The 25,341-nt window shown below is 42.5% G+C and overlaps 1 protein-coding gene across 6 annotated transcripts; it reads left to right on the plus strand.

Moving 5' to 3' along the window:
- The first annotated feature begins 1,598 nt into the window (after positions 1-1,598).
- LOC147106191 (uncharacterized) lies at positions 1,599-25,341 on the plus strand. Of its 6 annotated transcripts, XM_086009062.1 has the most exons (7): positions 5,428-5,533; positions 5,675-5,765; positions 6,259-6,462; positions 9,957-10,101; positions 10,946-11,294; positions 13,336-13,476; positions 22,293-25,341. In XM_086009062.1, the coding sequence occupies exons 5-7, from the start codon at positions 11,072-11,074 to the stop codon at positions 23,735-23,737; spliced, it is 1,809 nt and encodes a 602-aa protein (XP_085865188.1). In that variant the 5' UTR covers positions 5,428-5,533; positions 5,675-5,765; positions 6,259-6,462; positions 9,957-10,101; positions 10,946-11,071; the 3' UTR covers positions 23,738-25,341. The 6 variants fall into 6 exon arrangements, with proteins under 6 accessions (XP_085865190.1, XP_085865188.1, XP_085865191.1 ...); XM_086009064.1 differs by lacking the exons at positions 5,428-5,533; positions 6,259-6,462 and adding an exon at positions 1,599-1,706; XM_086009065.1 differs by lacking the exon at positions 9,957-10,101.

The raw sequence follows: 25,341 nt of genomic DNA on the forward strand, positions 1-25,341 counted from the left end.
CAAATGAAGTGTGGTATGCTAAAATAAACAGGTGTTCATGCACAAAAAGTCCCTTTTTAATTGGTTGATGCACGAGTAAACAATGTAGAAAATTAGATTATTTATTTTTATTTTTTTATTCTTTATCACAGAATCACAGAAACCCCACAGTGCAGATAGAGGCCATTTCGGCCCATCGAGCCTGCACCGACACATATCCCACCCAATCCCCGTAACCCCCACACCAACACATATCCCACCCTATCCCCGTAACCCCACGTATTTAATCCCCCTAACACTAAGGGTCAATTTATCATAGCCAATCAACCTAACCCGCACATCTTTGGAGTTATGTTGCCACAAAACAAAAATCAGCCAGCAGCAACAAACTGCATTTCTATAATGCTCCTTACCTGCTGATAGATGTCCCAAAGTGCTTTACAGAACAATGTACAAAAAGTAGACACCAACTGGGAGGAGGAAAAGGAAAAAGAGGAGTTGGGAGGTGAAGGCATGGTTGAAAAGAAAGGTCTGAGGGAGGCATTTGAAGGCAGGGAAGGAGTTGACAAGGTGGGCGTACTTGGAGAGTTCCAGAGAGTGAGGACATAGTGGCTGAAGAAGTGGCTAATGATGGTGGAGCAGAGGGAACAAGGAGTAAGCTGGTGTTGAAGGAGTGTAGGGCACATGCAAGACATATGGCTGGAGGAAATCACATAACGTTGATTGGGGTGAGGTTCAGGAGAGATTTGAAGGTAACAACAAGGATCTTAAAGTCAATTCATTGGGCACGTTGAACCAATGCACCTTAGTGAGGATGGAGTAATTGGGATGCAGGCCTTGAAGTGAGGACATGAGCTGCGGTATTATGAATGAGCTGTAGTTGTCGGTGGGTGAAGTTTCAGCTCATCCAAATCATACTGTTGGACAAGCAGTTGGAAAGAATGGTAACAACTTTGGAGTAAATTAAGGAGAGAGGTAGAATTGAATGTTGTCCGCGTACATGGACACGTGGAAACTGATCACATATTTCTAAATTATACTGCCAAAAGGTAGCATATAAATGATGAAGAGGAGGGGAACAAAGATGGATCCCTCAGGTATACCAGAGGTGATCATGCAGGCAGGGGAAGCAATATAATGTCTACAATGTGACAAGAATTGGAATCATGAGAGAACAGTGCCACAGTGGCGGACTGTGAAAGAGACACATTTGAAGAGAATGGTATGTTTGATGGTGTTGATGGCAATGAAGAGGTTGAGGAGGATGAGGAAGGGTCATGAGCGATGGTCACAATCACAAGAAAGCCATTTGTGACTTTGACCAGCACAGCTCCAGTGATGTGGGAAGAGTGGAAACCTGATTGGAAGTTGTTGAACATGAACTGGTGGAAGAGGTAAAAGTGTAATTATAAGGCAACAACATGTTCCAGGAATTTAGAAAGAATGGGCAGGTACCATACACTGCCGTTATATTACAGAAATTTGCAATAATGGCATTTATTATTTTTCAACAGTGCCACAACACAATTTGCACAGGGTCTTTTGGATTATGTGGTTGCAACTTTGATATAATGGAGAAGAGCGTCAATAGCACCGACTGACAATAACTATGATTATGGGTGTAACTTTTAGAATTCCATCTGAAACAATCTTAAGAGAAAGACATAACCTTCAACCACACCCAAAACTCTTGCCATATCAGTTCCGCCTTTGGACTCTCAGCAAAGGTAGGTGATCCATCATGTCAAAGAGAACAAAGAGTTTGGCTGATTAAGATCATCCATATTTTAAATCGTATATAGCAAATATTTCATTGTCTGATCATAAACTTAATTCCTAACATTTTCCAGAGTTGACAGCCTTGTATGCTAACCCATTAAATTATCCGGCATCCTAGCGTGGATACATTGGCCTGGAACTTTGCAGGGCCGATGACGGCGTATGTCGTAAGCCCTCGGAATGGCACCACAGGTTCCGAGCTTCCGTATGCGCTGTGCATGCACGAAAACCTGGAACTTGCGATAGATCATCCGCAAGAGCCCCAAAAGCACTTTTGCTGGCGCAGAGTTGGGCTATTTGCCCAACGAATGCCCACAAAACCCTTACACCTGGTAAATGCAGACGTAGGTCCTGCTTTTACAAGCATAAGGGTTAAAATAAATGTTAAGTTAAAATTTTAAGTGATTAAAACATACAAAAACATTTAAAATTAGTTCATGTAATTTTTGGCAGGATTAAAATGTTATTATTTTTCAAAAAATTAAATTTTAATTTTAAATGTTTAATCAAAGGTACATTTAATTAATTTTGATCATGGGAATATTTGTTATTAGAATTGTGTTTATTATTTATTTATTTGGGGAATTCCCATAAGCTTATGAGGAATCCCCCTTTCTAATTGGTTGGCCTGGCCCACATGATCAAAGGGATGCTTCCGAACCGCCTGCTTCCCTGGGATCCATGGACCTTTACGCAGGCGTATGGCTGGAGGTCCAAGACCCGAAGACTCTGACGCTCTGGAGCCACCAGGCTCTTTTGTATTTTTTTTTGGGTTGGTGGTGTACTCTGGAAGCGCACGTCCGGCCGCAAATTTCGGCCCATTATAAAAACAGGAACCAGTTTCCCTGCACCAGTGGTGTCCAATGTGCTGCCGATGGGCCATGTGCATTCCCCAAATCCTGGCGATCCTACTCTTGTTGGCATGGAGAATTGGAAAGGGGTGTCGCAAGATATGTTAGTATCAGCAGCTTGACATATGTACATTAATGGAACATTGGTTTCAACTTTATATGTGGCCTCCCAAGGCTTCATGGAATGCACTCATGCAGCCCACAGAGTCAAAAATCTTGCTCTATATTGTATTTGTGAAATAAAAACAGAAAATGCTGGAGATACTCAGCAGGTCAGGCAGCATCTGTGAAGAGAGAAAGAGTTAACGTTTCAGGTCGATGACCATTCGCCAGAACAAAAGGTCATCGACCTGAAACGTTAACTCTGTTTCGCTCTTCACAGATGCTGCCTGACCTGCTGAGTATCTCCAGCATTTTCTGTTTTTATTTCAGATTTCCAGCAGCTGCAGTATTTTCTTGTTGTATTTGTGAATGTTTTTAGTCCATTGCAGTGATATGAATCAGTTAGATTGGATTCGTGGTGCCAGCGCAATTCACACCCCATCTAGAGCCATCCTTTATTCCTTAATCTGTCCCATTACCACCTCCTCTCGCCTTGAATATCTCTTAATCTCTCCTGCTTTCTATCCTATCACTGACCTTCCCTTTTGTTCTTTCATCCCCTCCCCCTTTTCCCAGCCACTAAACCTACTTTCCATTTCCTGCTTTTTTCCAGTTCTGAGGAAAGGTCATCGACCTGAAACGTTAACTCTGTTTCTCTCTCCACGGATGCTGCCCTGGCCTGCTGAGTTTTTCATAGAAACATAGAAGATAGGAACAGGAGTAGGCCATTCGGCCCCTCGAGCCTGCTCCGCCATTCAATGCGATCATGGCTGATCATCCAAATTCAGTACCCTGTCCCTGCTTTCTCCCCATATCCCTTGATCCCTTTAGCCTTAAGAAATATATCCAACTCCTTCTTGAATATATTTAATGAATTGGCCTCCACTGCCTTCTGTGGTAGAGAATTCCACAGGTTCACCACTCTCTGGGTGAAGAAATTCCTCCTCATCTCTGTCCTAAATGGCTTACCCCTTATCCTTAGACTGTGACCCCTGGTTCTGGACTCCCCAACCATCGGGAACATCCTTCCTGCATCTAGTCTGTCTAGTCCTGTTAGAATTTTATGAGTTTCAATGAGATCCCCTCTCATTCTTCTAAACTCCAGCAAGTAGAAGCCCAATCGACCCAATCTCTCCTCATACGTCATTCCTGCCATCCCAGGTATCAGCCTGGTGAATCTTTGCTGCACTCCTACCATGGCAAGAACATCCTTCCTCAGATAAGGCGACCAAAATTGCACACAATACTCAAGATGTACAACTGCAGCAAGACATCCTTGTTCCTGTACTCAAACCCTCTCGCTATGAAGGCGAACATACCATTTGCCTTCTTAACCGCCTGCTGCACCTGCATGCTTACCTTCAGTGACTGGTGCACAAGGACGCCCAGGTCTCGTTGCACTTTCCCTTCTCCCAATCTATTGCCATTCAGATAATAATCTGCCTTCTTGTTTTTGACACCAAAGTGTCCTCCTCACAGCACACACGCCCACCCAGCTTTGTGTCGTCTGCAAACTTGGAGATATTACATCTAGTTCCCTTGTCCAGGTCATTAATATATATTGTGAATAGCTGGGGTCCAAGGACCGATCCCTGCGGTACCCCACTAGTCACTGCCTGCCATTCGGAAAAAGAGACGTTTATTCCAACTCTTTGCTTTCTGTCTGCCAACCAGTTCTCTATCCAAATCAATACCTTACCCCCAATCCCATGTGCCTTAACTTTACACGCTAATCTCTTATGCGGGACCTTATCGAAAGCCTTCTGAAAGTCCAAATACACCACATCCACTGGTTCTCCCTTATCTATTTTACCAGTTACATCCTCAAAAATTTCCAGTAGATTAGTCAAGTACGATTTACCTTTTGTAAATCCATGTTGACTTTGTCCGATCCGGTCACTGTTTTCCAAGTGCTCTGCTATTACATCTTTTATAATGGACTCTAGCATTTTCCCCACTACCAATGTCAGGCTTAGCGGTCTGTAATTCCCCGTTTTCTCTCTACCACCTTTTTTGAACTACCCACCAATCCAAGGGAACTGTTCCAGAGTCTATCGAATTTTGGAAGATGACCAGCAATGCATCTACTATTTCTAGGGCCACTTCCTTAAGTACCCTAGGATGTAGATTATCAGGCCCTGGGGATTTATCGGCCTTCAATCCCGTCAATTTCTCTAACACCATTTCCCTACAAATACTGATTTCTTTCAGTTCCTCCCTTTCATTAGACCCTATGTTCCCTGACATCTCTGGGAGGTTATTTGTGTCCTCCTTTGTGAAGACAGAACCAAAGTATGTATTTAATTGGTCTGCCATTTCTTTGTTCCCCATTATAAATTCTCCTGATTCTGACTGCAAGGGACCTACGCTTGACTTCACCAATCTTTTTCTCTTCACATATGTATAAAAACTTTTACAGTCAGTTTTTATGTTACCCACAAGCTTACTCTCATACTCTATTTTCCCCCTCTTAATTAATCCCTTTGTCCTCCTTTGTTGAATCCTAAACTGCTCCCAATCCTCAGGTTTACTGCTTTTTCTGGCCAATTTATAATGTTCTCTCCTTGGATCTTATGCTATCCCTAATTTCCCTCGTTAACCAGCGTTTTCTGTTGTTATTTCGTGGTAATACAGTAGTACTAACGAAGAGGAGGCGGGGAAATCACAACAGCATTCCATTCAGTCAGGATGAATGTCAGACTAAATTTCACACCAACACGCCCACATCCTCCAACAGCAATTCAGTTCCACCCATATTCACAGGCACACAGGATTGTGAGTCAAGTCACTCAGTCTGGGTCTGCCCGGCCAGACTCTGTCGGGTATGTGTTGAGCACTGTATCAGTGTTTGTATTCTCAATAAAGGGAATTTTCACAACGCGGTATAATGATACGTAAGAAGTTTTAATGGTTGATTGCTTATACCTCAGTAAGTAATTTTAATAACCGGACTTTTTTTTTAGGTTTCTATGACACCAACGTCACCAGTACGTCGGGTAACTTTGTTCCGAGTTGGAAACTTTCACTCATAGTTCGGCACTCTTGGATTGAGAGGTATTTCTTGAAGTTATTGACCTTAGAATGTACTACTGTAAAATAAGTAGTTTGCGCAGTTGTTTCTTTGTATGTGGAAAGAATTTGAGCCGATTTTAGAGGTGATGACCCACCCTCAAAAAAGAAAGCAAAGGCGGAAAAGAGGAGGGGATTGAGTTCCCGAGTTTGGAGCCGCTCTCAGTCTTTGCCTCTGTCTGAGACAGACCACACTGCACCGTGGAGCACAGCCACTAGAGTTTGGATCAGTCTTACAGAATAGGAGCATTGTATTTTTTGAAGAGCTGTTGTATTTTTGCTCCTAATCTTTTGCCTGTATCAACCCATCTTTCTGATTCGGACTCAGGCTGGTCGAGCAGGTTATGGGGGAAGCTATTGTTCGAACATACCTTTACATCACAAAACTGACAAACAATTCTAAATCCGGTGTTGCTATAGCACATATTCTGTGTTTTTGAACACTGTAATTATCAGTTTTGTTTCTTTGTAACCGCAGAGGTGTAAGAATTCCAATGGTGCTATGTGTAATGATGCACTGATTGGCCCAGAATTTGCATTGCCCTGAAATCCTGAAGTTGCGGTCTGTCATTCGCTGCTCCGACACAGGCTGTGCTGAGCACCCACCCACCCCACCACAGAGTCGGCAATCAGTGAAATCTCTCAAATCAGGGAAACTGAATAAAACTTCGGCTCTTCCACAGTAAGTAGGCTTACGTTAAATTCCCCACTAAAAGTTAGACTGAAAGGGGGAGTTAAGTGTAACTGGGGTTTTAACAGCGTATTGACTGCAATAAAAGTTATGGGCCTGGAAAACTAATTTAAATTTTGTGCAGTGTGAAATGTATCCATTTTAATTAAAATTAAAATTAAGGAACTATTAAGGGCAGCACGGTGGCATAGTGGTTAGCACTGTTGCCTCACAGCGCCAGGGACCCGGGTTCGAATCCGGCCTCGGGTGACTGTGTGGAGTTTGCACATTCTCCCCGTGTTTGCGTGGGTTTTCTCCGGGTGCTCCGGTTTCCTCCCACAGTCCAAAGATGTGCGGGTTAGGATGATTGGCTATGATAAATTGACCCTTAATGTTAGGGGGATTAAATACGTGGGGTTACGGGGATAGGGTAGGATATGTGTTGGTGTAGGGGTTACGGGGATCGGGTGGGATATGTGTCGGTGCAGGCTCGATGGGCCGAAATGGCCTCTATCTGCATTGCGGGGTTTCTGTGATCTGTGAACTTAAATTTTTCTTAAAGAGCTTACTCCCTTGCTCGCGGTCTGTGAGAATTCTGCGTTTTGATTGGCTGCTTAAACAGCTGATGTCACAGCAGCTCGTACAAGGGGATCCCCACTATATTCTGTTGATTTGAATTGAATGTTGGAAAACCCAAACTTCTCGACACAGAGATCTCGAGATCTTTGTGCAAAGCTTACTTTGGGACCAGCGGCGAATGCCTTTGCTTTACCGCTGACCGCCAATGTGTTTTGTGAAATTTTTCTCTTGTATTTTTAGCAAAATCAGCATCACAACCTTTTAGAATTACAAGCACATGTTGCTACACATAGCGACCTGAGGAATTCTTACTCCAAACTTTCTATGTACTGTGTGGCTATTGCAAAATAATTCAAACTGTTTTCCAATAAAGCGCCATAGAATTCTCATAGGAACGGGAGTAGGCTATTCAGCCCCATTGAGACTGTTATGTTATTCAATTATATCATGGCTGGTCAATATCTCAACCCCATTTGCCTGCCTTTGAATCATATCTTTTGATACCCATACTTAACAAACATCTATGAACCTCAGTCTTGAAAGCTCCAGTTGTCCCAGCGTCCACAGCCTTTTGGGGAGTGGGTTCCAGATTTCCACTCCCCTTTGTGCTAAGATGATCTTCCTGATTTCACTCCTGATGGCTTGGCTCTAATTTTAAGACTGTTTGTACCTGTACACTAGCTTTTAGTGAGTTGTGTACATGGACACCCAAATATCTTTGCTCCTCCACTGTTCCTAGTTTCTCACCATTTACAAAATACTCTGATTTATCTTTCTTAGATCCAAAGTGGATGACCACATTGAACTCCCATTTGCCATAGTTTTGTCCACTCACATAATCTGTCTATGTCCCTTTGTAACTTCCGGCTCCCATCTGCACTGCTTACTCTGCCTCCCAAATTAGTGTCATCTGCAAACTTGGATATATAACTCTATTGCTTCATTCAAGTTATTTTAAATATGGTGAAAAGCTGAAGCCCCAGTAGAGATCCTTGGGGAACACTGCTTATCACACCCTGAAATCAGAGTACATACCCTTTATCCCTACTCTCTGTCACCTACCTCCCTATCAATTTCCAACCCATGTCACAAGGTTGCTTCTAATTCCATACGCTTTCATTTCCGCTATTAATGTCTTGTGCGGTACCTTCTCAAATACCTTCTGGAAGTTCATATAGATAACATCCATAGACACTCCCTTTTCTATAATGTAGTGACCTCCTTAAAAAAAATATCAACTCAATTAGTCAGACATGACACACCCTTCACAAAACCATGCTGGCTCACTCTGATTAATTCCAATTTGTCCAAGTGCTCAGTCACTCTGTCCCTAATGACAGATTCTAGTAACTTCCCCCCAATGGATGTTAGACTGACAGGTCTGTAGTTACCTGGTCTCCCACCCTTCTTAAATAATGGGGGGGACATTTGCAATTTTCCAATCCAACAACACAATTCCTGAATCAAGAGAGATTGGAAGATTATGAATAATGCATCTGCAATTTCCTCACCTACTTCTTTTAATACTCTGGGCTGGAAACCATCTGGTCCTGGAGATTTGTCTATCTTAAGTCTCATTATTTTCTCCATTATCATCCTTCATCATCGCTGGGTCAAAATCCTGGAACTCCCTACCTAACAGCACTGTGGGAGTACCTTCACCACATGGACTGCAGCGGTTCAAGGCAGCGGCTCACCATCACCTCCTCGAGGGCAATTAGGGATAGGCAATAAATGCTGGCCTTGCCACATCCCATAAACAAATAAAAAAAATTCCTCCTCTTGATTTATTTTTAGTTTTCCTTGTACCACTGGTATTTTGTCCTCTTGCGCGACTGTGAATACAGATGCAAATTACTAATTTAACGTCTGCCATTTCCTTATTTTTGATTACAGTACCACTTACATCTGTCTTTAATGGGCCCACATTTCCCTTAGCCACTCTCTTTTTCTTAATATATTTATTAAAATGTTTACTGTTAGCCTCGATATCCCTTGCAAGTTTTTTTAATATTCCTTTTTGCACCTCAATACTTTTTTTGTATCGCCTTGTTGCTTATTTTATTACTTCCTATATTTTTTTCTGAACCTGGAGTATTTATATTATCTTTATCACGTTTTGTAGTCTGACCTTAGCTCTCATTCTTTCCTATTCTTCTCTTTCAGTTATTATCATTTTTACTATTATTTCTACCTGAACCCTCCCCCGCCTTTATTGGTTTAAAGTTCTTACTACAGCTCTATTTATCCTTTCCGCTAGGATCATAGTTCCAGTCCACTTCAGGTGCAATCCATCCCAGCAGTACAGCTCCTTCCTGTCCCAGTACTGGTGCTAGTGGCCCATGAAATTGAATCCCTCCTTTCCACACCAGTCTTTCAGCCATGCATTTAGATCTCTTTATCCCTATGCCACATAGCATGTGGGTCAGGTAGTATTCCAGAGATTACCACCCTCGAGGTCCTGCTTTTTAATGAAGCTCCTCCTCCCTATTCCTTCCTATGCCATTGGTTCAGACGTGGATCACAATAACTGGTTCTTCACTCTCTATTTCCAATTTTTTTTCCAGCCGCTTCGAGATATCCCTTACCCTGGTAGGAAACACACCCTTCTGCACTCTTGATTGCAGAGGATACCATCTATCCCCCTGATTATCGAATCCCCTATAACTGCAACCTTTCTATTTTGCTCTCTTTCCACCCCCCCCCCCCCCAACTTATTGATAACCCTATAGCTAAATGGGAACAAATGTACAGCATGAAGCATAGATCAATGGATATCGGGGAGTAATTTAAAAAAGCTATAATGTAAAGGTGGGTTCAGATAATATCAAACACGAGGGCTCTAACTGTCATTGATATTTTTTCCCTTTAAATGGAATTCTGTCTTCTCAAGGTTCATAAGCCACAATTTGTTTCTGCCTGTTAAGGTTCTCATGTTGGTGAGGAATGGAAACAAACAGTACTATTTTCACTGTACCACCGACAGTGGGAAACATAAATGTTGCTGACAATAGTGGCAGGTGTCATTTTATCAGGCTGTGGGTCAGCTGAACGCTTAGCCCCACTGTACAGGTCAGTAAAGTAATTTTCCCATTAGCTGGCCTAAACAGACCTTTTTGAGCAATCATGATGTTTAAACAACAAGCCTGTGCCTGAGCAGTTGTTCATGTGACTGCCGGTGCTGTGTAATCTGACCTGTAATGTAAATGAGGGTATCTTCTCTGGAACTCCAGTATAACACAAAACCATTTCTCCTTGAAGTGGCTCGCTAATATTAGATTCTTTTTTTTAAAAATGCGTGCATCAAAGCAGTTCAGTTAATTCTATGTAACTTTTCGTGTTTTGGTGTTTTAGCAGTGATATGTATACAGGAAATATGTGGGGAATAAAAAAAAATACTGTGAACAGGAGGGAATAATCTGACCTGCAGGGGAGGTCTGATCAGGATGCAGTTGCATGTAGTCATCTCTCAGCCTTCATTTCAAGCCTTGCTCAGTGGTGTGTTTAACCATCCACGTTTCTCTTTGCTGCTGCCTGGTCAACTCACCACACGGAATTATTGTGGGGAGGACATCCATTCTCATTTGCTATGGGGCACCCTTAAATGCAAATATCAGTCAAGATTGGGATTTATTCATTTGTTTGGGGCTGTGGGGGGGGGGGGGGGGGTGCCTCAATGAAGGGGCTACCTGATCGTCTCCTTGTTTTTTTCCCCAGATGTCAGCTGTTTAGCATTCGTTTAAATATGTTTCAGTATTTCCGTCATCAGTGTATTGAAGAATTTGATATAAAGTTATCTAGATTATTGGTAAAGGAATACTGCAGCTTTGAGATTATTTTAAGCATGTATGATTTAAAAGTGCTATCAATTAATCCATATACCAATATTCAATCTCTCTTATTTGTAAATTGGCAGGACTTGGTTCCCACTGTCGGTATATTGAAGACGCCACATTCTCAGAACTATCCACGACTTTGTGTTACTCTGCATCTAATGTGTGCAGTCATTGCCAATTAAATGCCTAAGAATTTATAAGTCAGTATGGTTTGGTGTCACAGTGAATCATTTCTGTTGCTGCTCTTGACAATACTTACGATCCACAAGAGTCTACTGCAAGAGTCCAAGTGCACATTCTCAAACACCATGGATACCATAATTGACGTAAAAATTGGCCTAGCAAAAGGGCTGGAGAGCTTGGCACCTTTCCGCACAGACACTGTGGAGGAGTGCCACAATAAGTGCTGTACTGATCTACTTATAATAGGTAAGCAATGATTTGAAAAGGTAACTGATATCAGAGTGTAATATATCAGTACCTACATGCAGTGCAAACTTTCAACGTATGCAGGCATCTTGTTTTTGAAGATCAATAAGGTGACAAATAGTTCATTGACCAAAATAACTTTTGGATGAGTTGACTGCTAAGAATAATTGAAAACTACCATAAGATCTAGGGTAATATAAACAGAAAATGCTGGTAATACTCAGCAGGTCAGGCAGCATCTGTGGAGAGAGAAACAGAGTTGACGTTTCAGGTCGATGACCTTTCATCAGAACTGGAAAAAGTTAGGGATGTAACCAGTGTTCCCTTTAAGCTGTGCGTGTGCAGCCGCCCAGTAATCTGCACGGTCCCGCGCAGGCTGCTCACATGCTTTTCCATTGGAAATACCGCACATGCGAAGAAATGTAAAGGGGCGGTGCATTGAAATAAACAGGCTGCGCACAACAAAGCGCAGCTTAGAGGGGACATTGGATGCAACAGGTTTTAAGCAAGTACAGAGGCAGGGAAAGGGAGGAGGGGAGGAAAGAACAAAAGGGAAGGTCTGTGATAGGGTGGAAGGCAGGAGAGATTAATTGACAAAAGGGATAATGGTGCAATGCAAAAGGGGTTGGTAATGGGCCAATAAAAGAAACAACAGGTGGGCCTAGAGGAGCTGAAAATGATAAAAGCAGAATCATTACCAGCAACTGCTGACCAAAAAAATGGTTATGATCTGAAATTGTTGAACTCAATGTTGAGTCCAGAAGACTGTAAAGTGTCTGATTGAAAGTCCAAAGATCTAGGGTGCTGGTTGCACAAGTATGATAACCATACCTGTAACGTTATACTCATGTCATAAAACATGTCACGTTGACAGATTAGTGGTTCATAAAGACTCTGCATGATGATGCAACCTATGGATTGGATTTTACAGCAATTGTTGATAAATAGTTAATGATCATTCTTTTGACATTGTTCCTTTCAGGTTAAATGTTGTTATCGGCAAGTCTTCATGTTTAAGTGTCTCTTTAGGTTTATGAAATGTGATAATGACCAGAGGGATAAATATTGGCCAGGACACCGGGGATAACTCCCCTGCTCTTCTTCGAAATAGTGCCATGGGATCTTTTGCGTCCACCTGAGAGAGCAGATGGGAGACTCGGTTTAACGTCTCATCCCAAGTACAGAATTATGCACTCTCGAGTACTATCTGTGCCCAGAGAGCAGCAGGGCATGCCACCAAGCCAGAGGAGAAGAACACACAATTATACTTATTCAGACATCTAAGCTGTCCTGAGGGACATTGAGGCAGGATGACCAGATTCCTGGGTGTGGGCGACACCAAGTTACTCAGAATGGTTCCTTTTTGTATAGCCGATACCTTTATCTGTGTGCTTTGTGAAAAGTAATGCAGGTCATTCTGAAAATATAAATATACTGTCCCGGAATTTCTGCTCGGTTACGTTGATTTTTTTCGTTGTAATTCGGCCAAAGTCGACATAACCGGCGCAAAAGATTGCGGATTTTAAGTGCAAATTACATTCAGCGCAACTTGAGTTTCCGTGATCTTTTGCATTAGTTTAAAAGAACATTGCGCTAGAAGCAGGCCCCGCCCACAAAACTGGCTATGCCCAGGATGGGTTAATCACCATTGGGAGTTTCTGCTAATTGCGCTTGTACGCGAGCCTTTGAGGAGGCTCTAAAAATTAAGCTGGTTCTTTTGGGCGCAAGGACATTAAGAACATTTTAAAAGCTTTTGAATAATTAAAAAAAAAAAAATTTACTAAGAAACTTACCCCAATATAACTAGGAAATGGTTCTGTATATTTTTTTAAAAGTCATTTTCAGTCATGTTTTGATGTAATCCCTGTTAGAAAATTTAACCTCAAAGTGTAGGTTTTTTACAGCCTCAGTTGGCTTGATATTCTACCACAGGCTTGGTTTGTTCCACTTGCCTTAATAAAGCAGAGTACTGTAGATTTGCTCAAATAATGTAGAAGTCTGATGAATTAAACACTACTCTTTTTCTGTTTATGTTTGGAAGGAGGAAACCTGTGCAATTTCATGACATTCGATCCCAGAAAGAAATCTTCATTTCCAAATTGCTACCTTTTTTACTGTCCAAACAAAGATGCTTGTCCTCTGATGGATTCAAAGGGATATGTAAGCCACTTTATACAAAGAGGTAACTTTTAATTCATTTTTATAGGCTACCATCTGATTTAAAGTGTTAAACTAAAGCTCAAGATATTTTTGTTTAAACATTATTGTATCTGAATGTCATATCTGCAGCAGAAAGTATTAGTGGTGCAAATAGGCTTTCCTTTTAATACGAACATTGATATTAATTTACAGATACACAAATGTCATCACAATGAATATGAAAGTTTGGTATGCATGTTCCCCCATTCTATAATCAGTTCTCCCTCATTAGTTTAGGTGACATGGATCTCTTTGGACCTTGTTCTACATCTGCATCACAGTCTAGTGGAGGTCGCTCTCGCCATTTTGAAAGTTAATGTTAAAAATAAGTAACATCCTGTATTACAGGAAACTTTCTGGTATCCGGCACTGACGGGACCGAGCTGGTGCCGTCCCATCAAAACTGCCGTAGAAACCAGCGCCAATGTTAAAACATACGGAGCTTCTGAGCTCCGTCTGAAGCAACAAACCCTGTTGCTTAGCAACAGCTTCAAAACAGTCGGCGCAGCTTGCAAGCATCTCTGTAGCTAAGCAACAGCTTCAGCTAGACGCTTGCAGAGCCTGACTGGAGACAAAAAGTGACAAAGTAAAAAAAACTTATCTGCACCGACTCCTGAATTTTGCCAGTGGATAGAGCTTTCCAGAAATTTAACCTCCGGTTAAACGAAAGTTTCCTGTATCTGCAATTCATGGGTGTGAATGATAATTTCACTAAAACTAAATTAAAAAAACTGGGGAGTAAGAGTTCCTTTGGTCTTCTGATTAGTAACAATGTAAACATATTTGTTCATCTTTATTTGTATTTCTAGCAAAATAGGCCATTCTTGTTATAATTCAGGCTCTCTCCCAGTACTCTTTACTCAGACACATCACAAAAGACAGCTTCCATATGAAGGTCCATGACTCTTGTGAACTGAAAGCTAACCTTTATGTGTGCAGTGGGATGTTGTGTGTTTCAGGACTAACGATCTACCCTTTTATCGCTGGGTTGTACCATAAATAACATTGGATGCCCACTGCATGCTCCCGACAGCAGATTTTGTGCTCGGCTGTGCTGGCTCCGCCGATGTGGAATGGGTAGGTGGGAGGGGAGAAGAGGATCAAAAGATTGAGCGAGCAGGCCCTGCATGTGTTTTGCATCAAGTTTTTTCTGCCCACAATTTTCCGGCTAGCTGCATTTCGTGTGCTGGAGTACTTAAGCACATTTTGTGCCATGGTTTCATTAAGACTCCAGTATTTAAATGAAAACCTGAGGCTATTTCCTCGCTTTTATGCCAGGTTTGCGTTTTTTGCCTTCAAAACCCATTTTGTGTGGGTGAAAAAGAAGCTGCAGGTGCAATGAAGTTCTTAAAAGGGAAACAAGTTTTGGCTGTTTCAATGTTGCAACGTTTACAGTACCTTTTCAGTATTTTCATTTCAATATTTGACATTTTTATTAATATACTGGTGACAATTTTTTGGGGTGGAACAATTTTTATTCACATCTTACAGTAAGTTTTGTTTTAAATGTCCTGGGAAAAAAAGGCCATTATTGCCCACTAAACATCAGAAAGTAGACTGTAAGTGAAGTATTTATAGGACTTCAAATGTATAAAAGTCCTCGAGAAGGAATTCTTCTGGTACCATGATGTACAGATTCCACTGCTGCCAGACCTGGATTTTCCCTCTCATTGGCCTGCAATTTCCGATGCCTACGGGTGTGTACAAGCTGTATACACGCCCGTAGGGACCTCGCAAGTGCCGGTTTCAGACATGCGAAGTGCATGCGCTGAAAATCGACATTTCCGATCTGTCAAGAATCCTCTCGACAGATCCTGCGCCTGCCCTGGAGAAGGGCCTCTGCGGGTGGAGAGTTCCGCTTTCTGCAGAACCTCTGCCTGTTGAAAACCTTTAAAAATCTTACGCCTGGTAAAAGCAGACGTAAGGCCTGCTTTTACCAGCATAAGAGTTTTTTAAAAAGTTTTTAAAAATTCACTCATTTATAATTTTAAAAAACTTTTAGAAAAAAGGTAAGTTTATTTTTAGCCCCGTAAAAAACTTTAATATTTTTTTCAAAAAATTTAATTTGTTTAAAATATTTAATGTAATTTTAAAAACGTGATTTAAAAAAATTATTTAATGTTTTGATGTTTTTTCCGTGATCCCCATTCATACTTTTGACAGGTCTACCTGTCAAAAGTATGAAGGGGGATTCCCTTATCCCATTGGCTCGCCTGGCCCATGTGATCCCAGGGACGCTTGTGAACTGCCTGCGCTCCTGGGATATCTGGGTCTCCGCGCGCGCCAGGAGAGGCCCAGGAGCAGAAGAGTCAGGAGCCCTCAGGTAAGGGCGTAGATTTTTTAAAATTGGAGGCATCCGCACGCAGGAAGCCTCCTATCGGAAATTACGGGCCATGATGTTTCCCCATTGCTTTGCTCAAGGCTCAGCTAAAGAGTCAGGAGGTGTAAGAGGCTTTGGTAGGGATTGGGTGACCGCTTTGCGGAACACCTCCGTTCAGTCCGTAAGGGTGACCCCGAGCTTCCGGTCGCCTGTCATTTTAATTCACTGCTCCATTCCCACTCGGACCTCACCGTCCTTGGCCTCTTGTATTGTTCCACGGAAGCTCAACGTAAACTCGAGGAACAGCACCTCATCTTCCGATTGGGCACTCTGCAACCTTCCGGACTCAATATCGAGTTCAACAATTTCAGATCATAACCTCGGCCCCTATTACATTTTTTCTTGTAATTTTTCCACTCCTTTCCTTTTGTTTCTCTCTCACACCTGGCAGCTATCTCTTGCCCTGCCAGTACACTTTACACCTAATCTCAGCCTATTACCATCTCGTCTAGCTTCGAATACCTTTTATTGTCTCTTTTACTTCTTTTGTTTCTTTCACTTCTTTTGTCCGATCGCAGCCCTGCCTTCGATCTATTTTCTTTTCTTTCCAGTTTTGAAGAAGGGTTCGACCCGAAACGTCAACTCAAATTTCTCTCCACGGATGTTGCCTGACCTGCTGAGTTTTTCCAGCATTTTCTGTTATTTCAAGTAATTGTGCTTCAGGAGAACTTTGGGACTATTCTGGTTGCAGCATCAGACGATCTAGATAAATGTATATACTGTACTACTAAACCTGGATCTGAATCGTGTTAAAACTGTGCTGATAAAAGAAATGATATCCTAGTGAGTGATATTGCAATGTACATGTGATAAATGGACAATTGAGGTTTGCAAAAACCTTGTTATGTGTTCCCAAATTATGGAACTATCACAAAAAGTCGATTATTTTTCAGGTTGCTGCCTCATTTGCTCCCAGTCGGCACTCTGAACAACGCATTGTATTGGGATTGGGGAATGTTACTTAAAGGGTTGACAGGCAATGGCAAACATTTAAAGATTGCATGGATGAACTACAGAATTTGTTCATCCCTGTTCGGCATAAAAATAAAACAAAAAAGTTGACACAACCGTAGCTAACAAGAGAAATTAGGGATAGCATAAGATCCAAGGAGAGGACGTATAAATTGGTCAGAAAAAGCAGCAAACCTGAGGATTGGGAGCAGTTTAGGATTCAGCAAAGGAGGACAAAGGGATTAATTAAGAGGGGGGAAATAGAGTATGAGAGTAAGCTTGCAGGGAACATAAAAACTGATTGTAAAAGCTTCTATAGATAGGTGAAGAGAAAAAGATTGGTGAAGTCAAGCGTAAGTCCCCTGCAGTCAGAATCAGGAGAATTTATAATGGGGAACAAAGAAATGGCAGACCAATTAAATACATACTTTGGTTCTGTCTTCACAAAGGAGGAAACAAATAACCTCCTAGAGATGTCAGGGAACATAGGGTCTAATGAGAGGGAGGAACTGAATGAAATCAGTATTTGTAGGGAAATGGCGTTAAGGAAATTGACGGGATTGAAGGCCGATAAATCCCCAGGGCCTGATGATCTACATCCAAGGGTACTTAAGGAAATAGCCCGAGAAATAGTAGATGCATTGCTGGTCATCTTCCAAAATTCTATGGACTCTGGAACAGTCCCCATGGATTGGCGGGTAGCTAATGTAACCCCACTATTTAAAAAAGGTGGTAGAGAGAAAACGGGGAATTATAGACCGGTAAGCCTGACATTGGTAGTGGGGAATATGCTAGAGTCCATTATAAAAGATGTAATATCAGAGCACTTGGAAAACAGTGACAGGATCGGACAAAGTCAACATGGATTTACAAAAGCTAAATCATGCTTGACTAATCTACTGGAATTTCTTTTGAGAATGTAACTGGTAAAATAGATAAGGGAGAACCAGTGGATGTGGTGTATTTGGACTTTCAGAAGGCTTTCGATAAGGTCCCGCATAAGAGATTAGCGTGCAAAGTTAAAGCACATGGGATTGGGGGTAAGGTACTGACTTGGATAGAGAACTGGTTGGCAGACAGGAAGCAAAGAGTTGGAATAAACAGCTCTTTTTCCGAGTGGCAGGCAGTGACTAGTGGGGTACCGCAGGGATCGGTGCGAGGACCCCAGTTATTCACAATATATATTAATGATCTAGTCAAGGGAACTAGATGTAATAGCTCCAAGTTTGCAGACGACACAAAGCTGGGTGGGCGTGTGTGCTGTGATGAGGAGGCAGAGAAATTCCAGTATGATTTGGATAGGTTGGGTGATTGGGCAGATGCATGGCAGATGCAGTATAATGTGGATAAATGTGAGGTTATCCACTTTGGTGGCAAAAACAGGAAGGCAGATTATTATCTGAATGGCAATAGATTGGGAAAAGGGGAAGTGCAACGAGACCTGGGTGTCCTTGTGTACCAGTCGCTGAAGGTAAGCATGCAGGTGCAGCAGGCAGTTAAGGCGGCAAATGGTATGTTGGCCTTCATAGCAAGAGGATTCGAGTACAGGAGCAAGGATGTCTTGCTGCAGTTGTACAGGGCCTTGGTGAGAACACACCTTGAGTATTGTGTGCAGTTTTAGTCGCCTTATCTGAGGAAGGATGTTCTTGCCATGGAGGGTGTGCAGCGAAGATTCACCAGACTGATACCTGGGATGGCAGGAATGACGTATGAGGAGAGATTGGGTCGATTGGGCTTGTATTCACTGGAGTTTAGAAGAATGAGAGGGGATCTAATTGAAACCTATAAAATTCTAACAGGACTAGACAGACTAGATGCAGGAAGGATGTTCCTGATGGCGGGGGATTCCAGAACCAGGGGTCACAGTCTAAAGATATGGGGTAAGCCATTTAGGACAGAGATGAGGAGGAATTTCTTCACCCAGCGAGTGGTGAACCTGTGGAATTCTCTACCACAGAAGGCAGTGGAGGCCAATTCATTAAATATATTCAAGAAGGAGTTAGATATATTTCTTAAGGCTAAAGGGATCAAGGGATATGGGGAGAAGGTAGGGACAGGGTACTGAGTTTGGATGATCAGCCATGATCTCATTGAATGGCGGAGCAGGCTCGAGGGGCCGAATGGCCTACTCCTGCTCCTATCTTCTAGGTTTCTATGAACCCTGGGACTTGAACCTAGAACCATGGGGATGTGAAGTGAATGGAGTAGATCTTGACTGTGCGATAGTGTCCCGAGTTTTATTTCCATTGGAGTCGGGAGAGATGTAAAATGGGCTGCTGACCGGCTATCACCTGTTTCACACTATCGCACAAAGTCAAGATCCACCCAAGCTTGTTTTCTTTCTAACTGTTTTGATTCGTTAGCTTTCCGTGCTCCATTATATTCTGACTGGTGAATGCTGCTTTATCTCGCCCAGATAATGATTGCTCAAATTCTTGCTGGGATCATCTAGTATAGGCATATTTTATTCACAGAAGGTCTCATTTATTTTGTTACGCCAAAAAAAAAGGTAACTGTGCAAACCTGAATATAGGTTCTTGCAATCTGCTGAAACATAACTGGGTTGTACTCGTTACAGGGTTACCTGATGTGTTACTGGACTATCAATTCTCAAAATAATTGTACATAATCGTGCTGCACTTGAATACTGAAAATATCTTCTGAGAGCAGTTGAGGATAACTAAGGTTTCATTGCAGGTTCTCCAAACAAACTGATGTTTTATTTGAATCTACATATGAGGGAAAGGGAGGGAAAAGAGTGCTAAATAATGAGAAAAATCAGCAAAGCCCACCGGGTGCTAATACCACAGGAGAGAACAGCAGTACGTACGACTTTAAATCAGTCCCCAGGGTCATCTACAGCCCCAGAAACTCAGTACAGTACAGATCATTCCACTACCACCAAGTAACATGTAAGCGTAAATTTTCCAACTGAAGGCTTCTGACATGAAGCCTCACCTGCCAGGAGCACATATTGAGAAACTGCGCAATTGGAACATTTACCCTGCACGCTACGAATGCAATTTAAGTAACCATTACAATTAAAATAACTTACATTTAATTTAAACAAACATAACTCGTCAAAATCAAAACATATATTGGGGATCATTTTCTGTGAACGAGAGGGGGCTGGGGGTGGAGGGCAGGTGAGATTCCCCACTCCCAGGCCGTACTCTGAAAATGACCCCATAGATTCCTCAGGATTTGATATGATGTAATTGTCTTTGTATGAATTTGCCAGGGCAAATTGAGGGTTGGAGAGAAGATCATTACATTTGACTCTTCTTGCTTTAATTTTCAAAAACCTTGTTTTTCTCATTCCATACAATTTCTTTAGCCTTTTTTTCTCCATTGCAATCTGATACCAGACTTAAATGGAAATTGTTTTTGCTGAGGGCAAAAAATTACATATTCCTTTAGATGCATTTTCTTCAACATCTTGGTGATACTGGGATATACAAAAGATGATTGGAAGCTATGCATTCTGTAAGCTTCGTAGTTTTACTTTTTCAGGGCTCAAAATGCTCACAGATTTTCTTGAGTTATTTGCTAACTTTTGACACAGATCTCACACATAGCAAATTAATTAATTAATTTACTGCTCAGTGTTTAGTTAGTTGGTTGGTTATGATGCAGTAGGATGGAAACCTGAAGTGCTGATTTTGCAAGGCTTTTGCTGCTGAGCCTTGCTGGGTCCGAGCGCAGGTTGGGAAATCCCGATTCGCAGAGTGCCACATTTGACAATGCAGAAAATGACCAGGGAATTAGAGGTTGTGCTGGTGGTCAACACAAGCCTCATTTCAATAGTAAAATTATGTAACTTGGGCGCCACATCAAATGTCACATTCTTCAGGCTGGATCCCAGCACTTGTTCATATATAATGGTGCTTGACCAATGTACTGGCCAGGCCTGCAGAATTTGGATTCTTAAAATTGGTATTGAGTTCAAAAAGTTGCTATAAAATGTGATTTTTTGAAGGAGTACTGATATTTAGTTGCATAATACTTCCTACATTACTTTTTTTTTTGCTTTGGAGGGCACCATTTTGGCAATAGAGGACCCCCCCGCCCCACCACTCCTCCACCCCCCCCCGCCACCCCTCCCTCCCTCCCCTCCATGCCCATCTTTCCCGCAACTCCATGTTTGAACCTCTGCAATCAGGTTTCTGCCCCTGCCTCAGCACTGAAACAGCCGGAATCAAAGTCACAAATAACATCCTCTGTGACTGTGGTTATTATCACTCCTCATCCTCCTTGACTTGTCTGCAGCCTTTGAAATGGTCAACCATGCAATCCTCCTCCTCTGCCTCTCCTCCATTGTACAGCTAAGTGGGGCTGGCCTTGCTTAGTTCCACTTTTACCTATCCAGTCACAGCCAGAGAATCTCCTGCAATAGCTTCTTTTCCCTCCCGTCCCCCAAGGATCTATGCTTCTCCCTCTCCTATTTCTCATCTACATGCTGCCCCTTAGCGACATCATCTGAAGATACGATGTCAGGTTCCACATGTACGCTGACGACACGCAGCTCTACCTCTCCACTACCGCTCTCGAACCCTGCACTTCCTCAATGTTGTCAACCTGCTTGTCTGACATCCTGTATGAGCTGCAATTTCCTCCCATTAAACATTGGGAAGCCATCGTCCTCAGCCCCCACCACAAACTCCGTTGCATCGCCACCGATTCCACACCCACTCCCCAGCCACTTTCTCAGACTTCCCTCCTCTCCTGAAGATGCGGACTCTTGCTCGGATACAGTTCTGTATCCAATGGCAGGCCTCCTGTTTCTCACACAGGTGGTCATACCATGTGTGGGGCTAGTCTGTGAGTGTCGCGAGCTTATTTAACCATGAAGGGCATTACAGCCAAACCCAATCTAGATAGTGATCAAGAGCAGGAACCTTAGTTGACTTCACCACCTCGCCCTCCCCCAATCAGGCACATTGTCTGAACCCTTACAACGTATGGTGTAGAAACTTGGACAGGAGGAGGAATTTTCCAGTCCTGATGCAGAAGTAACGAGATCTCAGAGCTACACCACAGCTTAACTTTTACCAAATCTGTCGTGGCCAATCTCTCAGGAATTTCTGAGATTAAATATCTAGGCCAGCTTTGCGCGGGGTGCTAACCAAAGATGGAGGATGAGAAATTGCATAAGTCAGCAGTTGAGTGGCCAAATAATGGGGTGAGAAATTGCTTCTGCTTTTCTTAAAGCTTCAAGACTTCTCCGTAACCATTATTTCACATGGGAGTCTTACAGTCTGCAGAAAGAAGAATCTTTTATCCCATCAGTCTTGCATGGGTTTGAACCCAAACCCCAGAGCAGCATGCACCACTCCCTCAAAATTGTCTCTGCAGAATGCAATGTGGGGGAATCTCTAACTGAAACTATAAACTCTTCAATTCATAGAGTTAGCATATTTCAACATCTTGTATCAGAAATACACAAATGTTTCTATTTTTGCACACAGATCTAGCAAGTATGAAGGAGTTGGATGAGTCCACGAAAGAAACACATTCTCACAGAGGGGAAGAATCATCAGATGATGGTGTTCCTACTGATCTGCTCAAAAATCACACTCCTACCCCAATAATCACCATCCAGCCAATGATGACCACTATTCTCCCATTGATCACCATCCACTCAACAAGAACCAGTCAGTCAATGGCACTCACTACTCTCCGAATGACAACAGTTCAGTCAACGACTTCTTCCACCCATTCAACAACACTTTCCACTATTCCAGTGACCACCAGACAGTTACACATGACCACGACTCTCCCAGTGACCAACAGGAAGTTAACGGCAGCCACCACCCTCCTAACCACTCTCTCATCAACTATCGCCAAGTCAATGACAACTACCATTCTCCCAACCACCCAGGCAATGACCACCATCCTTCCAACTACTCAGCCAATGACAACCACCACACTCCCAGTCACCACCACCCTCCCAGTTACCACCACTCAGCCAATGACAACCACCACACTCCCAACCACCCTCCCAGTTACCACCACCCTCCCAGTCACCACCACCCTCCCAACCACTCTCCCAGTCACCACCACCCTCCCAACCACTCTCCCAGTCACCACCACTCTCCCAGTCACCACCACCCTCCCAACCACTCTCCCAGTCACCACCACCCAGCCAATGACAACCACCACACTCCCAACCACCCTCCCAGTTACCACCACCCTCCCAGTCACCACCACCCCCCCAACCACTCTCCCAGTCACCACCACCCTCCCAACCACCCTCCCAACCACTCTCCCAGTCACCACCACCCTCCCAACCACTCTCCCAGTCACCACCACCCTCCCAACCACTCTCCCAGTCACCACCACCCTCCCAACCACTCTCCCAGTCACCACCACCCTCCCAACCACTCTCCCAGTCACCACCACCCTCCCAACCACTCTCCCAGTCACCACCACCCTCCCAACCACTCTCCCAGTCACCACTCAGCCAACGACAGCCACCACCCTCCCACCCACCACCACTCAATCAATGACCACCACCAATCCTCCAACCACCCATTTAACAACTACCACTACTGTCTCAACAACAAAGCTGATACCAAAGATAACTCAGCAATCCACCGTATCCAGGATTCCAGTTGCTAAAACTCCATTCACTGGGATTACAATTGTGGTATCAAATAACGGACGTATTAATAAAAAGGACAACGGAGAACTGGACCAAAAACAACATTTGGGAGTTCAGAACCAATCAGCAGGAAAAATGGAAGATTCACAAATTGAAGTTCAGAGTGGACTGATTGCTGCATTATTATTTGGATTGGTATTTTTAATAATAGTGGTGATTGTGATTAGTAAACAAATAGCAGAGTCCTATCATAGAAGGCACTACACTAGAATTGATTACCTAATGAATGGAATGTATATAGGTGCATGAACTAACGTCTTCCTGAAGAATGGATCTGTTCCATTATGAACAAACGTGGACTTTGAGGAAAAGCGCAACATGTCAAAAGCATCCGCTATCTTTTTAAAACTGATACATAAATATGGTTTATTTTCTCTTCTGGCTCTCATTGGATGTGAAAAAAGAAATTAATCTAACAGGTCAATTAAATAGAGCACTTTAAAAAAAAAAAAAAAAAACATTATTGATTCCCACTAGAAATTCAGCTATTTGTATTGACTTATCTGTGATGTGATGGAATGATCTGCTATATACAGATTTAGTAGAATCTGAATGAATGCAGAACCATACAAATGATAAAATCCTAATGCATCATTTATTAAAAAGTCCCAGTATTTTTTGGTACAAAAAAAAAATCAAGATATTGAACAAGTAGGCACAGCACTGATCTTTTTATTGGCATGGTCATGCAGTATTTTCTTCTATCCCAGTGCTTGTAGCATGAACTTGTCTAGGTATTTACCCCTTGCATCCCTTGGCTCAGCACCAATTTTAAATAGTCATGGGAGAAATTTGGTTTTAGCCCATCTTCCCCTCTGTCTCCCTTCTTTCATCTCCCAACCACCCCACCTCACATTTCCATTCCAGTAGTGGGGTCAGTGGATAGTGATCAGGAGTAAGAAGCATAGCTTATTTTTCCTCAGTAGCACAAGATCAATGAGGCCGACTATAGCAACCTACGGACACTCACACTGAGATTCAATTTTTAAAAAATGTAAAAACAATTGTTCATAGGACACCACCAAGGTTGCAGAGTGACAGAGAAGAGGTGAATATGAAGTAGTGACTAGGTGATGCCAAGCTTGAGTTTTAATAGGTTAAAGATTGCAGGAGGAAGGAAAGACTGAGTTGCATAGGGAGTTCCATGGCATGAGATCCTGGAAAGGAATGAGTCAAAGAAGGAAAACGTGATTAATCTTGATTCCAACACAGTAAAGATGTGTTACTAATTAAGAGGAAGTTACAATTGAATCGGCGAGGTACACAACTGGTGGCTGATCTGCTTCTGTCCATTTTGCACCCCGCCAAAGTTGAATTTCAGCCCCTTTGTCTTCTGTAGCATAAAATAAATATTTGTAAACATGAAAAATACTTCGGATCCTATCATTTAAATTCTTAATTTATAATGGTGGTGGCATAGAGCAATGGAGTGCAAGTTAAATTTTCTCCCCCACCCCATTGAGATCCTAATCGGAGTTACTTCATTGTGGGTGGGGAGGCATTGAGCATACACTGGACACCTCCCCACTGCGATGGTCTCAAGGAGATTTCTGCTCGAGCTGCTTTACCAAGAAAAGGCTTTTGTCTCATATTATGAGCATAGTTAATTAGAGCAAGGTATATTATTGCCTTTGTGAGGGCTTTCTGTTGCTGCCTGTAATCAATGATCAAACTAAATATAGAAATGTGAGAATGAATGTACAAACTGATTAAGAACTTGTATAGTTATTTACTGTAAAGTTTAAGAATTATTATGTGCTTGTACTTTGTTCTTAACCTTGTCATAATTGAGAGCTTATGTTTTATTATTGAAGCAAAGAAAGCAATATTGAAATAAAAACTATCATAGCTAA

Source organism: Somniosus microcephalus, chromosome 16 (assembly GCF_052327205.1).
Source record: "Somniosus microcephalus isolate GS21.2 chromosome 16, FLI_Smic_1.0, whole genome shotgun sequence".
In the NCBI taxonomy this organism is placed as follows: domain Eukaryota; kingdom Metazoa; phylum Chordata; class Chondrichthyes; order Squaliformes; family Somniosidae; genus Somniosus; species Somniosus microcephalus.

Bases quoted from the DNA above. Each gene is read 5' to 3' on its own strand.
- LOC147106191 (XM_086009064.1), top strand. From the start codon at position 11,072: ATGGTTTGGTGTCACAGTGAATCATTTCTGTTGCTGCTCTTGACAATA. The intron at 11,295-13,335 runs GTAAGCAATGAT...TATGTTTGGAAG, and splicing joins TACTGATCTACTTATAATAG to GAGGAAACCTGTGCAATTTC. The intron at 13,477-22,292 runs GTAACTTTTAAT...TTTTGCACACAG, and splicing joins AAGCCACTTTATACAAAGAG to ATCTAGCAAGTATGAAGGAG.